The 16,036-nt window shown below is 37.9% G+C and overlaps 1 protein-coding gene across 2 annotated transcripts in view; it reads left to right on the top strand.

The window, feature by feature from the left end:
- Positions 1–16,036, top strand: part of Neto1 (neuropilin and tolloid like 1) — a 112,689-nt gene that overhangs the window by 52,072 nt on the left and 44,581 nt on the right. For both annotated transcript variants that reach the window (XM_057789008.1, XM_057789007.1), the window contains exons 5-6: positions 13,229–13,270; positions 13,387–13,514. In XM_057789008.1, the coding sequence (XP_057644991.1) occupies positions 13,229–13,270; positions 13,387–13,514 (170 nt within the window). The remainder of the gene's footprint in view (positions 1–13,228; positions 13,271–13,386; positions 13,515–16,036) is intronic.

Below are 16,036 nucleotides of genomic sequence, written 5' to 3'. Positions count from 1 at the left end.
TGTTAGAATAACATCGATGATTATAATTGTAAGGGAGCAACCGCACCAATTATATCAATAACAACTCTATGCTCAGGTCTTCATGCCCAGTTCCCACACATTGTTGTAGTGGGAGTCATCAAACTTGTTTCAGTGTGGGAGTCAATGAAGCAGCCAAATGAAAAGTCACCCACAATCAAAAAGGAATTCTCAGGACTCAAATTTGTAGATTTATTAATAAAATGTTTTTACTCTTGTTGCTCTATTTTTGAACTTCTATTTTTCACCAGTTAAATCTAGTGAAGATAAAGAGATATTAAAAGGTAGTTTGCAATATAAAATATGTGGAAGAAAGAGTTTGGAGTTGGAAAATGAAAAATTAGGCTATTCCAGAAGGTGATATGCCTGGCAAGTTTCTTATGCTGTGTGGGAACCAGAGTTTCCAAATTTGAGGAAATTGTTCCTGGAAAACATGGCAACACTATAGAGAAAACCAGTGGGGAAATGAGTGTACAGAGACTCTTGGTGAGTTTGGACCACTGGAGCAGGCAGAGCCAAGTTATTTTGTTGCTGAAGTTTCCAGCTCAGATAGGCAAGACATGCTAATGACTGATTTAAAAATAATAAACCTCTAAGGAGCTAAAGTAGATGGGAACACGTCCATACACTCTCTAACAGAACAGAACAGAACTAAAAACCGAAATTATAGATTGACATTGCTTTATACCATAGCTCTGCAGAGTCTTATTTGACTCTTCTTATTCAAATTGACTTTGATGCCTTTGTGCTAGATCATAGACATGTATAAGACCACAGATTCAGCAGCATCTCCCTAAGTGGTTAAGGCTTACACCACAATTCAAAGTTTAATGAACCTTTCAGAGCCCTTTCAGAGGGCACCCAACACCAAGCCTGGAGACTTGAGTTCTTGGCCCCGAACCACACACTGAAGGGAGAAAGCCAAGGTCTGCCATTGTACTTTGACATCCACATGGCACCATAGCGGATGTGAATGCATGTGCATGCAATTACCCGCCTCTACCCCATACAACACAATACATAAATAAACATCCTAAGCTCAAGGGTTGTCTACCCATTGTGATGTACACCTTTCACTGCAAAATTGACTGACTACAAGAAAAACTTCACATGTGAGAATAAAAAGAACCTGCATATTACAAATGCCAATGGTAAAAAAAAAAAAAAAAGAGAACTGTCACAAAATTCTAAATACTGAAATATCCCAAGACATCTGCATCAGTACAGATCTACAGTTGTATTTGGAAATGGATGGGAAATGTCCTTGCTCCTTTCCATCCCTGAGAGATGAGAGAATGGGAAAGAAATGGATCCTCTCTGACCCTGCAGTTCTGTCTGCAGCTCCAGGTTGCTGCTCAGTCTCCCAGGTAGAATCCACACTTTCTAGAACTGAAACCTTACCAACAGAAGGCCCTTCATTAACACTAGATGCACACATCTGTTCTGCAGTGGTCCATACATAAAAACAAAAAAATGCCAGCTTTGTGTGCCCACGCATACCTTCTGCATCCCTGTAATAAGTAAGCAGGAATGTGTCCAGGAGAATGCAGAAATATACAATACATGAAAAAAACAGGACTCTGAAATCTGGGGTAAACTTTTATTACCATTTTATTTGCATTTGTTACTTTTCTCTTCCATGCTGTGACAAAAGGAGCTTATCAGAGAGTTTGTTTTATGACACAGTTTGAGGTAGGGCAGGTCATTGTGATGGGGAAGGCATGGCAGATACAGTGGAAATATGTGTCTGTGACTCCTCACATCTGTAGACCAGAAAGCAGAGAACAGGGTGATGGCAGTCACCTGGCCTCCTCTATTTTTCCTTTTATTCACCAATGTCCATGGGATAGTAGATTGCACATTTAGGGTAGGTTGTCCCTCCCCAATTAAACAACTCATGAAACATCCTCATAAAAACACCCAAGGGTGTTTCTTCTAGATGATTCTAAATCCCATGGAGATAACAGTGAAGGTAACTATCCCGCTACATAACATATTTCTTGATGCTGGAATACAAGTCCGTCAGGTAACTTCACATATGATTGCATGTATCTAGAAAAAATCACCTAAATTGTGATGTGTGACCCCAGACTCACCGTTTCAATTGCTCTTCAACTGTTTTGATTAGTTTAGTGTTGCTATTGTTTACATTATTATTACAACTTTTAGATCAAATCTAATTTCTAAGAGGGCTTTTGTACCTAGGATGAGATGCTTTATGTCAAAGGAGAGGTGAATGATTGTGCATTTAGCAAGTATCTAACATCATTTCCACACTGCGCAGACAATGCAAGTATTTTTAGTAATATCATATCAAGTACCTTTGTATTATAATCTTATAGAAGAGAAGCAATTGAAACTTTAGGAGGTGGAATACTTTCAATTAGAGATGTTAGAGACCAGGTGGAGTTACTCAGTGACAGCACACGTGCAGAGGAGACTCAACGCCCTGTGTTTAATCTCCATCATCAAAAACTAAAGGGCCAGAATGCACTGAATTAAAGACAAAACGTGACTACTTCTGAACCTCATCCAGGTTGGCAGAAACGTCTTCTCTTCAAAGCATTCCTTAAACTGTCTCAGGATTTATCAAGATATGCCTCATGCAAGCTTCTGAGCCAGCCTGTTGGCAGAGGAAGCCTCTGGAATTCTCTATTTGCTCATCTCTTCCAGACCCATGATGGCTCAACCTGCCTATGTGCAGTTCTGGTGCCTGGCATAGCAGCCCTGGTATCTCTGCCAAGGGCAGCATCAGAGGACTGTCCCAGTGTATCCACTAAGAAATGTTCCAACTCTATTTAGAAGAGACTGAAGCACTTTAAATTTATGGGAAGCAGAATAGACCTTGCCTTCAATCTCTATTTGGATGACTTATACAACTTAGTTTTTCTCTGAGTGTACTTATTGAGCTCTAACACTGAAGGCCCCTTCAGAGTTGCATTTATGTTTATAAATAACTTCAAGAAAACAAAAACATTTTGTAACTATTTCACTTGATGTGATATATTTAATATTGATCAAGTAGGATGCAGTGTGAGAGCCATGCTATTCCATCACTCAGACACTGAGCTACGTGTTCTACCATGTTCATCATTATGACACATGTGTGAACCCATCTCTCAAAGCACCATCTGTGAAGTCTAAACTCAGATTGGCTATTGATGGCTGTGCCCTTCTCTTGCTCTAGCAAGCACAGAATGTAGCCCATTCCACACCACTGCCACTTCACCAGCACCTGTTCCACCATGTTCTTCAAGGTCAAACTCTCCCTGATAGACATGAATGACTTTTTGTTTTTGTAAATAAAAGTGCGAGGATGGAGAGTGAATACACTGGAATTAATAGATCAAGATCAGTGGAGGTGTAATGATTGCTAACCACAGTACCAGAAAAAAAAAGCTCCATTCCATTTACTCCTTTTAAAAAACCTCTCTGATTCCCAGGTTCAAGTGCATTATGTTCTGGTTACTTCAGACAATATGCATGAGAACACTGTGAAAGCACCAGTGGAGAGGGAGGCAGTGTCATCAAGTCAGAACTCCATGAATGCCCTAGAACAAAAGAAGCTGGAAAGGGAGAGATGGACAGAGGTAGACAAATAAGGAGCAAGCAAAGAAAGATAGAAAAGAATGGCAGGAAGGAAAGAAGAGAAAGAAAGAGAGAAAGACAGGGAGAGAGGGGGGAGGGAGGAAGGGAAGAAAGGAAGGAAGGGTAAGTGAGAGAGAGATGACCTATAAATAAATAGATTATGCTTCTCCTTTTTCTATCCTCACATTTCTTCTCTTTGTGATCTTCTGTTTATTTCTTTCTTCTCTCTCTCTCAAGTTTTTACCTATGTTTGACCCATTTGTTTCCCCAAATTAATACTACTGATACATGAATATCCTAAGTAATTAATTATCCTTATGGATAACACAGAGAAAATATGATGCAATCATGACTCTAAATTCTTAATTCTGATCCCAAACCTTACTACTTACAACCAGTGTGTTGTTAGGTGAGTTACTTGATTTCTTTATGTCTGTTTCTTTAGCCTAAAATAGAAGCAATGTTATATATATATCACTTTGTTGGATTCCAAAAGATAGATTATCTGATTTAAAGTCAATAAAATAATGTTTGGTAGATTTTAAGTAGTTCAGTATCAGTGACTTTTTAACAACATAACTAAATTAAAATAATAGAATTTTTGATATCTTAAAATGCTCATTTTGAGTATTCCATGCATGCAAAGGGTGTATTTTGATCGTATCTGTCCTGTACTTTGCATTTCTTCTTCTCCAAGACCCCTCCTCTGATATCATGTCATCTCTTTTATTATGTTTTTATAATCTACAGAGTCTAATTAGTGCTGCCCATATGTCCACGGGCATACAGCCATCTGCTGGAGCATGGGAAACCTAACATGGGTCACACATATGGAGAGAATGGACTCTCATCCTCCAGCAGCCACCAGCACCCAATAGCTCCCATCCAGTGGTGCTTGAATGACAAAACAACCTTTGTTTCAGTTGGGTGCATAAATTAAAAAATATTTACAACCTTATCATTTGAATAAACATGTCACATTCTTGTGACACACAAAAAATTACAATGCCATTTCTACTTTATGAAAAGATTCAGAAAACTGTAGATTCAAAAACTGTGGAATAATTAAAGAGATTAATTTTATACCTGATCTTTTGCAGCACACAAGCAATTTTCTGCCAAAATTCTGTGTTTGTTTCCTCTGTCCAATATTTTCTGCAATTCCATAGCTATGTGCATTATTCCACATTGTTTCAAAGGAAATTGCAACATGTCATATTTTTATTGTTCTCATATTTGATATTTGATCCATTTAAGAAAGTGGCAGGTTGAATTCCATTTGAAAAACCCTGTTTATCCAAAGCCTATATGAATAGTAGACATTGTTGGGTAACTCTGGAAATAATAAAGATGCAGTCCATTGTGGAATTCACTGGTTTTCAGTGAAAGAACATAATTTGGAATGTGAGTGGTTACGGAAACTGGAAGTAGGATCTACTAATTTTTCTAAGCCTTTCCTGTGACTTTCTAGCCATAAACTCTTGACCAGGATTGTGGTATCAGTCATGAAATTCCCTCCTGTGGAGTAGGCCTTCAATCCAATGAGAAAGCTCATAGTCACTTTCAGCAATCATAAAAGTGTTACACGAGTGGGCATATGTTACCTGACTGCTGCTATTGGAGTGTGCAGGGTGTAGCATTAGGCAAGTACACTAATGTCTTTTTCCTTAGCAATCTGCCTAGCATCCTCTAGCACTATAAAAGCTTGCCAACAGGGAGGATGTTTCCGAGTTAAGTTCTGATTGATTTTTGTTATGCTCAGTTGCTAAAGCATGAAGTACCTTCAGGAACTGGTTCTTCCCCTGTAGTTATGGTGGGCAACCAAGGGCAGTGGTGCTAGCCTGTGTTGTTTTAGAGACCTCTGTGGCCTCCCTGACTAATAAATTAATGGAGGTAAATCATACTTCATATAGCAATTTTTATTTAAGAGCCCAAACCTCCTGAGAGAGACATTGTCCACCCTTCCAGGGCATTTAAATTTAAGCTTTATTCAGTTTTAATTATTTTGTCCAATGTTCATGCTGTCAAATTGCCTCCTAAATATTTATGTTCATACTAGTACACATGTGGCTCCCAACCTTTGCCAGAGAAGTTTCTTTGGATGATTTATTGTGGTAAATGGAGAGATTCATAACCAGTTAAAACTAAAAAGATCAACAGACCAAGTTTTCAGTCTTAAATAGGCCACTATATCAATTCTCCTTCCCCAAGAACCAGGGCACATCAAGAAAGAGGAGTTTTAAAGAAGGTAAAAGATAAGAGGGTTTTGCTGGAATGCAATGATCTGCTGCCTTCTGAACACAACATGACATCACACTCATGAACAAACAGCTGTGGCTACCTGCATAAGACATGCGTAAGATCAAGCAACCCAAAATTCGGGCATAGACAGGCAGATAATCACCAGACCCTACACCTTACTAAGGAGCAATTAGTTGGTGATCGTTTCTGAGGAAGGGAAGATCCATCTCTTTGAAGGTTGTGCCCACTGGTAGAATCCTCATGCTCTGGTGAATGACCCCACACCCATGAACATTTGCGTAACACCAATTAAATTTAGCATGTTGTCATCAGCAATTACAAAAGTACATGAAAAGAGGACAGAATATATCTGTGAGGATCTGGGGAAAGTTTGAGAGATCGGGATCAATATGATCATCATATTTCATTGTATTACTATGTTAAATTCTTAAGAATAAAGAAACTACTTAAAAAGAGTTGTCAAGAATTTGTGCACACACACATCGAGAGAGAGAGAGAGAGAGAGAGAGAGAGAGAGAGAGAGAGAAGGAGAGACAGAGGGAGAGAGAGAGAAACCAATTAAGGCTGACTAACCTATCAAGTATTTGAACTAAATTATAATTATATGTACATATCAACCTTGATTCTTCTATTGGGTTGCTGTGGATACATTATACAGCCTGGTCACATAGCCCTATTTTCTCATAAATTCCTGCCTTGGAACAGCACTGAGTTCTTCAGTAGATGGGCATATGTGAGTTGTACAAACCTAAACAATAAGACTCTTGTGTTAAGATAGTTAGAGAAAGCCTCTTACAAAATCTTGGATCTTTCTGCAAGTTTCTGTAGAAAACACCGAAGTTACGTAAGACTTTAGTCAATTCCAGTCATATTGTTTGTGATGTTCTCAAACCCCATTCAGAGGAAAAGTTTGTGATACCCTAATTCCTAGTCATTTGAATAGCAATTTCTGGTAAGTTACTCATGACTTAGCTCACAGTGTGAAACTTCTTGAGACAGCAACACGACTGTATTTCCTGCTCTTCTGCATTCCGTTGCTGCAATCTTGGGTTCTTTGGGGTAAGAAACCCAGGAGACAGGATATTTTTGGTGAGGGTAAGCATTCTGGAGATAGTTGGCCATTCCTCTCTGAAAAACTATGAAAAACTTCAAAGAACATGCATCAGCGGTTTTGTCGTTCCATGCTTGACAAATTATCCAATTAAATTGAGCATATTTTAAAAATCTACTTATAAATCATGAAAATATTTCTCCAATAAGCCAATTATTATTTAAAACACAGAGCATACATTAAGACATCCTTGACATATTAGTGGAAAAATGACAGTTTTTCATATTTTTACAAATGTAATGCCCTGCTTCTCAGATGATCAGAGCTTTAGATGTGCTTAATGGTGTGCTTTGTTTACAGTCTTTACAGAGAGACTCCAACTCCAGAGAGCTGTCTAGTGGATAAAAGAAAAACATGCCTTCATGGTCTTTCCAGACAATAGTGACGATTGTCTCAAAATACATAAAATTTCATCTAGTGACAGTTTTAGCTCTTAATCATGATAAGAGCCATGAAACTACATCAAAGGCTTTTTCATTAGATACATTAACTGCAACACTGTGTCTTCTGAACATAAGCCATGTCCCTGTGCCACACCCTCCCAGGACACTGAAATTTACACAGTGTTTCTTCCGTAGGCTTCAGATTGCTACGATGTGTATCTAAAGAAGGCTGACACAATACTTATTATCAAAAATCATATTTTATCATATCAAAAACCCTCCTGACTTTAAAACTCTCTGAGTATCGGGAAGCTGTCAGCAACGCTGTGACAAATGCATTCTCATCACTGGAAGCTGCACTTTTTCATTGGCAACACTGTCAGTTGTTTTCCTTCAAATCAACAGATTTTCATTTTGTGCAAGAAAAAGTCTGACAAGTACCTAAATCTAAATAATTACAATTTGTCTTTCATGTAAAATAATGTTTCACAAACAACACACACACACACACACACACACAATAGCTCACAGTGTAAACAACGGTGAACGTGATTTTCTAAGGAAAATTATCACACCAGAGAGTTTGAAGCAAAAATTCCTTATTGATAATTTGCATTTCACACTAAAGAATGTTAAGACACTTTCTCTAGGGCTCTCACATTTAAAATAGATCATTTTCTGTGCTTCATCAAGGAAGTTTAAGTAAATTCTTATCTCTAAATGATTTGTACCATGCATGCTAACTGCCATGATTTGTGCTGTAGTCTTTGTGGAACACTATTGTTTTTGAGCAGGTAAGACAAGCAAACTTTTAGCACAAATTGTGCAGTATAAGTTTTAAAATTAAATGACAATTTCAGTACTGTTACATAGCTTGTATATATTATGAATATTCAAATAAAAAAGCATTTTTGCTAATTCATCTATATTTTATACTGGTCACATTCTGGTATAAATGAACAACCACATTTGTCCAACTCTGGAGCACTCAAGAGCAGAGCAACAATTTGAGCTCTGCCTCCTTGTTTGAGCCAAATCTTTTAGTTCAGGAATTGCTGTAACTGTAATTGTGCGGAACTGGCAATGTCCTGTTTTTCCTCAGTGGTCTCCATCCAACATGTTTTTAACAAAGACAGGTTCTACAGCTCCATCCAACTTTGACCCTTGTGTGTGTGTGTGTGTGAGTATGTGTGTGTCAGGGACTAAAATTGCTTACCCTGAGAGATGCTTCAGTGACTTTCCCTTTTGAGTTTTCTTCAGTAATATTTGTCTTTTGAAGAGGTAATAATGTCTCTATGTAAATATCTAGGACTCTTTTTCAGAATTCTTAAATATCTGACTCAGATTACTAGGTACCAAATTTTATGACAAAATTACCACATGGTGTTTGTCTAAGTCCCTGTAAAATCTATTTCTGAACATCTATAAGACTGATATAAATTTTGTCATAACTATTTTTATGAGGTTTCTATCTCTTCCATAAATAAGAAATTGGTTCAAAATGCTATTTCTTCATCATTTTGCACTATTGAACAGACTTCATGGGCATGGAAGAGAAAATGAATCTTTTATTTTGATTTTTCCAACAAAAATAACTATTCTTCACCAGAGGAGAAATGGAATAGAAGAAAAACAGTACTATTAACTTTTTTTTTGTTTGTTTTTTGTTTTTTGTTTTTTCAAGATAGGGTTTTTCTGTGGTTTTTTTTTTAGAGCCTGTCCTGGAACTAGCTCTTGTAGACCAGGGTGGTCTTGAACTCACAGAGATCCACCTGCCTCTGCCTCCTGAGTGCTGGGATTAAAGGCGTGCGCCACCACCGCCCGGCTTACTATTAACTTTTCTAACAACTGAACTTAATGTAAGCATTTATGAAAGTTTTCAATTTATGTAGATAGGTAAACACATAAAATGAGAGATATATTTAAAAGATGTGCAGAAAATCTTAATACTTGCTGTTCTTCACGTAAGTGCAAGAGTAGGCTATAGAGTTCAGCATCGCACAGCAATGCCCAGACCACGGTGATGCCATAGTTGGTACAATGATGAAAACAAAGCAACAGTGTCCTCTCAAGTAAAGTGGGAGAGTCTCGAAACATGCATGAATTTGTCATCCAAAGCGATCCACTTTAGGGCATCTGTGGAAATGCCAACAAATGGCCTGTTTTCTATAATCACCCGTAAGTCATCATATAGAATTTGATGTTCACAACAGACCATGCATTCTTCTGTTGCATTCATTGATTGCATGTATGTGTATTCATGTATGTACTACACAGCTTGCTTTGGAAAAGAAACTGACAATGTTATATGTGGTTGGTGAATATAGTTTTAAGACTGATCATGGCAGGAAAATAATCTGGAGAAATTCTTAGTGGATTTTAAAAGCGCACTTCTAGAAGTTAAACTACCCTTATGCTATGGGCCAGAATTGTTACATGTCAACCTTCACTTGTGAGAGGGTGGGCAAGCAAGGCATAAGTGCATGCCAAACAAGCAAATGTCAGCATGAGTAGATCTGTGATAGGGCAACTACATTGATGTGTTTACAGTGAAAGCCTGGACAGGAAAAGCTAAAGTATAAGAGCTTGAAAGCCTACGTAAATGTAGAAGAATGAAGTAGGAATACGGTGATGCATTTTCTGTACATGTAGAATTACATTGAATTCATTAACATTATTGACCATTGCAATGCTATGAGTCTTTAATAAACATGTTACCTCATAGAGTCGAATTTGTTATGGGTTCATGGAAGTAAACAGCAAAAACAAAAGCACAGAGAAAAATAACTGTAAATTCTAATAAAAAACAACAAGGGAGAAAAAAAGGAGAGAGACAATGCTGCCTTAGGCTGGGATATCTGGAAAAGCTTTTCTGAGATTTTTTACTACCAGAGGAAACAAGACTGTGTTGAGAGAACAGGTCCTGACGTGGGCTATGTGGCCCCATGGGGGACAGATGAAAAGCTGTGGTCATACTCAAAGGACAGTGGGAAGTGATTCTCATAAATTCATTTATATTTTTAAATTAATTCAGGTTGCTTTGTGGTGAACACATTTTGAGAGGCATGAAAAGAGTAGAAGACTGGTTAAAAGGTTCTACTTTGCGTGTAGATAATAATGTGCCATTGCCCCAAATAACCTTGAACAATCAATCAAACTTATTACTCTTAAATCCAATTGCAGCTACTTGAAATGCACTTTTGATTGTTTTGTTTCGGATCATATGAGAAATTTATAATTATAGTATTCCAAAATAAATGGCAAAACAATTTTTCCAAAAGTGTTTTAAGCCATAATTTCTATCACTGTTAATACAAAGACAAAAATAAATTTACATTTGCTGGTATCAACCTGATGTGGCATGACTTATAAAAATGATAAATGTTTTCCCTTCAAACTGGAAGATAGAACAGTAACTTAATTTCCCCCAAAGTTATAGAGACAGCATGAGCACCTAAAACTTTCTAATCATTAAGGTAATGATGAGCATTTTCAAGAGATTAATTTAAGCAGAGGCCAAATGGCAAAAAGGGCATAATGAATAAGAAAAATCTAGATACCCAGTGTGGGCCATCTGAGTTTTAGATGTAAATATTTTTTGGTGTTGCTGCTGAGAATTAAACCCATGGCTTTACCCCTGTTAAGCAAATATTCCTCAAATGAACTGCACCCTGTAAACGTATTCTTGACTTTAATTTAGTTGTTAATTTTTTTGGGGGGGTGGGTTTCGAGACAGGGTATCTCTGTAGCTTTGGTGCCGGTCCCAGAACTAGCTCTTGTAGACCAGGCTAGCCTCAAACTCACAGAGATCTGCCTGCCTCTGCCTCCCGAGTGCTGAGATTAAAGGCGTGCGCCACCACTGCCCGGCTAGTTATTAATTTTTGAGATGAAGTTTGACTACATAGTCCTAGACCTTACAGAAACCAACATGTCCTTGAACATTGAGTAGTTTTCCTGCTTCTGATTCCAAAGTGTTGTGATACAGTTGTGTACAACCACAGCCTATTGCAAAGCTTGACATCTCCAGAGAATACATGAGACTCTATTACATACCAGTAAACAGTTTAATGGTAAAAACAGTAAATTTACATAAGATGTAGTTGTTTTATTACACACACATCAAGCATTTAATACATATTATTGGAAGAAAAGCGAGATGCCCATTGATAATCAAGGAAGATAAAAGAAAACATATTTGACTGATAAATAGCGTAATGTAAATTATATATATATATATATATATAATTATGCCTGTTTTGTTTTAAAAGGAAATCATATACAGACATTTTCTTTGCCCCATATAACTAACAGAACTATTTTCAAGTAGTTCTAGAAAAAAAAAAAAAAAAAAAAAAAAAAAAAAAAAAAAAAAAAACGATTGCTTGGCTAAAAATATTTTTGTTTTTCTTGAATTAATGTATATGTATAAATTCTGGTAGTGTTCATAATGAACTGAGAGAAAATAGTTGATGCAATAGTGAGCTACTGTGATCAACGCTTTGTCTCTCACTGCCAACAGAACAGTTATGTCAGCATTTAACTGACAGAAAGCAAGCAATGAAAGACACTAACACAAGTACAGGGCACAGGTACATTTAACATGCTCACCTACAAGGGCACAGGATGAGGTGCACCCATACAAAGCTGCTATGTAAACTCATATGATCTTTGTATCTATGTCTAATTTTTTGCCATAATGAACTTTTCATACTGCAGTTATGGCCACTTTTGAGAATCATTTCACAAACTGCTTCAAATTCCGAAAGATTTTTATCAGTATCTCTTTTATTATATAAATATCATCCTAAATTCCAAACTCAACTTTAAACTACTCACACAAATTCTTTAATCATGTATCATCATATCAGAGCTATTATCTTAGCACAGGTAAAAGGAAATTCCATTTAAACTGGCCAGACTCTGTGAATATCAATTGTTTCACATCAGAGAAATGTTCCTCATGCAGGTTGTGTTTCATTCAGTTTGTCATCAGAGTTGACACATTCATGTCTGATCATAGGACCTCTCAGCAATGAAGCATGCATATGACTTCAGAGGATCTCCAAAATAGCAAGAAAATCTACAAATGCCTCATGTATCCCATTGGGTTTATCCCACTGGGTAAACATTCTCAGATGCGCTCTGCAGGCTTGACTTTGCACTTCATGGGCTGTGTTCCTACTTTACAACCAATCCCAGGAAATGGGATTGATGATGACATTTTTGTTATTTAACAAGGACATTTGCCAAACTTATGATGAATCAAATTTCCCATGAAGCATGCAAATAAGCAAAGTGGAACTAGTTCCTGAGACTTGGTTCACAGAGAACAAGATAGAAGCCTAAAAAGCAGAGAATGGAGAAACACTATAAAAGCCATCATGGTATGAATCACACATGGCAGGAAAACAGGACAAGTCTTTCAGCTACAGAGAAAGGATTTTCACTTCTCTACATGACCTCCATGCTACTAAAATCCTAGGCAAGAATGTTTTTCAACAATTTACATAACCTTTCGAACTAGAAAACAAGTTATGTTTGTAATATGTGGAAAGAACTCAAACTATGACTTCCCCATGGATATACTGTACAGAAATATAACTTGAGTTGAGTATATGATACAGCAATGGTGTTAAAGGTTTGAAACAGCTCCTTTTTAGTGAGAAAATAACAGTAGCAATATGTGGTTATATTGACATACCATTGAAATTCGTGTTAATATTATCATGTACTTTTCCTTTTATCACAGAAATTCTCCAAATGTATATGCAGGCTACTTCCTGAATAATTTAAAGGACTATTACTCAGTATCATAGTGAGAAATACATGCAGAATAAAACTAATTGTCTTTTTCTCATTTTTTAAGATCCCGACTTTAAGGACCTTGGAGTATTGAAACCATTGCCAGGTTGGTAAATCAAAGATTTGATAATGTCCAGAGGTTTTTGTTTTCTGCGGTGAAGTATACTTTGGGTTTATTATTCAAGCTCCATCTTTGTGTGTGTTTGGAATTTTATTATTTAGTGTGTGAGTTTGAGATGGGCGGTCCTGAAGGAATTGTGGAGTCGATACAGATTCTGAAGGAAGGCAAAGCTTCTGCCAGTGAAGCCGTGGATTGCAAGTGGTACATCCGAGCCCCGCCACGATCCAAGGTCAGTCCCAAAGGTGAAACACCTACACAACAATGACTTGAGAGCATCTAGTTCTCATATTATCTAGTAGCACTGGGACATGTTAAACATGCCATACATAAGCAGTATCCTGTGTCTTGAAATGAGACTTGTATCCACCTCTTTAACATGACTTTCCAGCATGAGCAGAAGTATGGGATCTGGTTAGTAGGTTATACATGAGTGAAGCAAGTCTGCCTCTCCAGACCCTAGTGTCAAGCTGGAGTTCTTGCCAGGAATAAAGTTAAACAAGCTCCCCAACTGTCAGTACACACAGTTTCAAAGTAATGCTACATCTGAGGAAAAAGTGTGAAGGGTTTGTGAGACTATGTATCTCTGGCCTGTGAGATAAAGGTGTACAAGGATGGATGTCAGTGACAGGGCCTGGGAAAGCTCACACCCCAGTGAAGAGAGAGGACAGTTCTTCTGTAATTGTTGACTGTGCTCCTTGTAATTGTTACAGTGAATGTAGGGGGTATATGACCAAGTCCTTCAAGTCCTTTATACACAAGCACTCCAGACCTATTGTTGACCACACCAATTCTTGAGTGCTAGAAACACAATATAATGCTTTAACTGTTACATGCATCATAGTAAATGTAACAGGGGTAAAACTCAGATACAGTCAAGCACTTTAAAAACAATATTTAGAACAGTGAAGAATGCATTTATCCTTGCAGGTCTGCCTTCAGAGGAACTGTAAAAACAAAAATCAGTACATTTTACTGATTTCCCCTTTATCTTATTTTTATTCTCATTCCCACGCATATGACAGAGTTCTAACATGACTGGACTTGAACTTATACTGACTATTCATTGAAGAAAATCAATTCCTGGTTTAATTAATTGGTTTAATGACACTGGAAAGCCCAGAGCATTATTATCCAATGAAAATACGATGGAGGGGAAGAGGGGAAGCAAGATGGAAAGACGGCTTTATCTGTGGAATGATTGTCTTGAAAATTTATGGACCTAAATTTAATCCCTTCAGACAATATAAAGAGAATTTGATGCAATGTTGAAAACTCATATTTTCAGAGCTGGAAGATAGAGACAGATCCCTGACTTTAAGATCCAGCTATTCTGGACTACTTGGTGAATTCCAGGCCAGTGAGAGACCTTGCCTCCAAAAAGAATTGTGAATGAAGCATGAGAAACAACTTCCAAAGCTGACCTCTGGTCTCCAAACAGGGATGAACATGTGCGTAGGTGCTCTGATACACATATAACATACATACACACACACACACACAGAGAGAGAGAGAGAGAGAGAGAGAGAGAGAGAGAGAGAGAGAAAGAAGAGAGAGAGAGAGAGAGAGAGAGAGAGAGAGAGAGAGAGAGAGAGAGAGAGAGAGCAGAGAGAACACGCTAATTCCTCAGCTTTTCTTTATTTAGTACGTAGACGTATATGTCAAGAAATCATCTGAGCAATAGGATTGGATCCCTGAACTATTGGTAAAGAAGGTGTGGAAGAAGAGACTACACAATGACTACTGCACAGAGGTGGCCAAGGTCTCATTAGATTCCCATGAGAAACAGTGCCATGGGAACTAGACAGGAGAGAGGAGCTCAAGACAACAGGGAGAGCCTCTGAGTCTTTATGGGCAGAGAAGACAGCAATCCTTTCAGGAACTAAAACAGTAAGACCTACTGAGGCAGTGGGGTTGTGGGAGGCAAGTCTGTGAGCTCTGGGGCTCTGGGGGTCTTTCCAGAGATTACCCCCAGTGTTTAGTGGTATCAGAAAAGCCAGGAAAAAGAAGATGAGACTGGATTTGAGTTTCAGAAACAAAACATTATGTGGGAAGAAAGGATACATACACTAACATGAGCAGATGCCTAAGTAGGGAGAAGACAGAGAGTCCAGGACTCTGTTCTAGTGACCAGAGAAGGGACTATTAGGATGGAAAGATACCACAGAGTTTTGATGGTGAGATATTAAGATTGAGCAAAATATAATCTTCTTTTGCTGTTGTGTGTGTGTCTGTCTCTGTGTGTGTTTTAGAATTTCGAGGGAGTTGGTTGGCCCTTCGATAAGTACTTTTGCCTTTCCATTCCTGATTATATTTCTTGCCCATTTCTTCAAACAGGTAGCTACAGAACCTTAGGCATGATGAAAGAATGGTTTTGCTCAAAGCTCCGATAATTATACATCTCCCTGTGTGGGAGCAAGTGTTTTGAAAAGTCTTTGCTTTATAACAATTTAGACACTGCATTTCTCTTTCTTTTTTTCTTTGAAAATTGAAAGGTGTTTGTTAGCTGAGACTGACATCACAGACCTGTGATTCTGTCTGCTCAGCTGGGAGGCAGAGGCAAGATGTCTGTCCTTTCATTTCAGGGTTAGCTTAGATTACAGAGGGAGTGAGTTTGCACAGCTAGACTGGACATTTCGTGACACCCTGTCTCAAAAGTAAAAGGATAAGAGAGCTGTGAAGTCAGCCTGACGATAAAGCACTTCTCTAGCCTGCGGGAAGCCCCGGGTTCAAACCTCTATATCAAAAGATATT

Source organism: Chionomys nivalis, chromosome 14 (genome assembly GCF_950005125.1).
Source record: "Chionomys nivalis chromosome 14, mChiNiv1.1, whole genome shotgun sequence".
Taxonomy (NCBI): Eukaryota; Metazoa; Chordata; class Mammalia; order Rodentia; family Cricetidae; genus Chionomys; species Chionomys nivalis.
The sequence above is the reverse complement of the archived record's forward strand: the minus strand, read 5'-3'. Positions and strand labels throughout refer to the sequence as shown.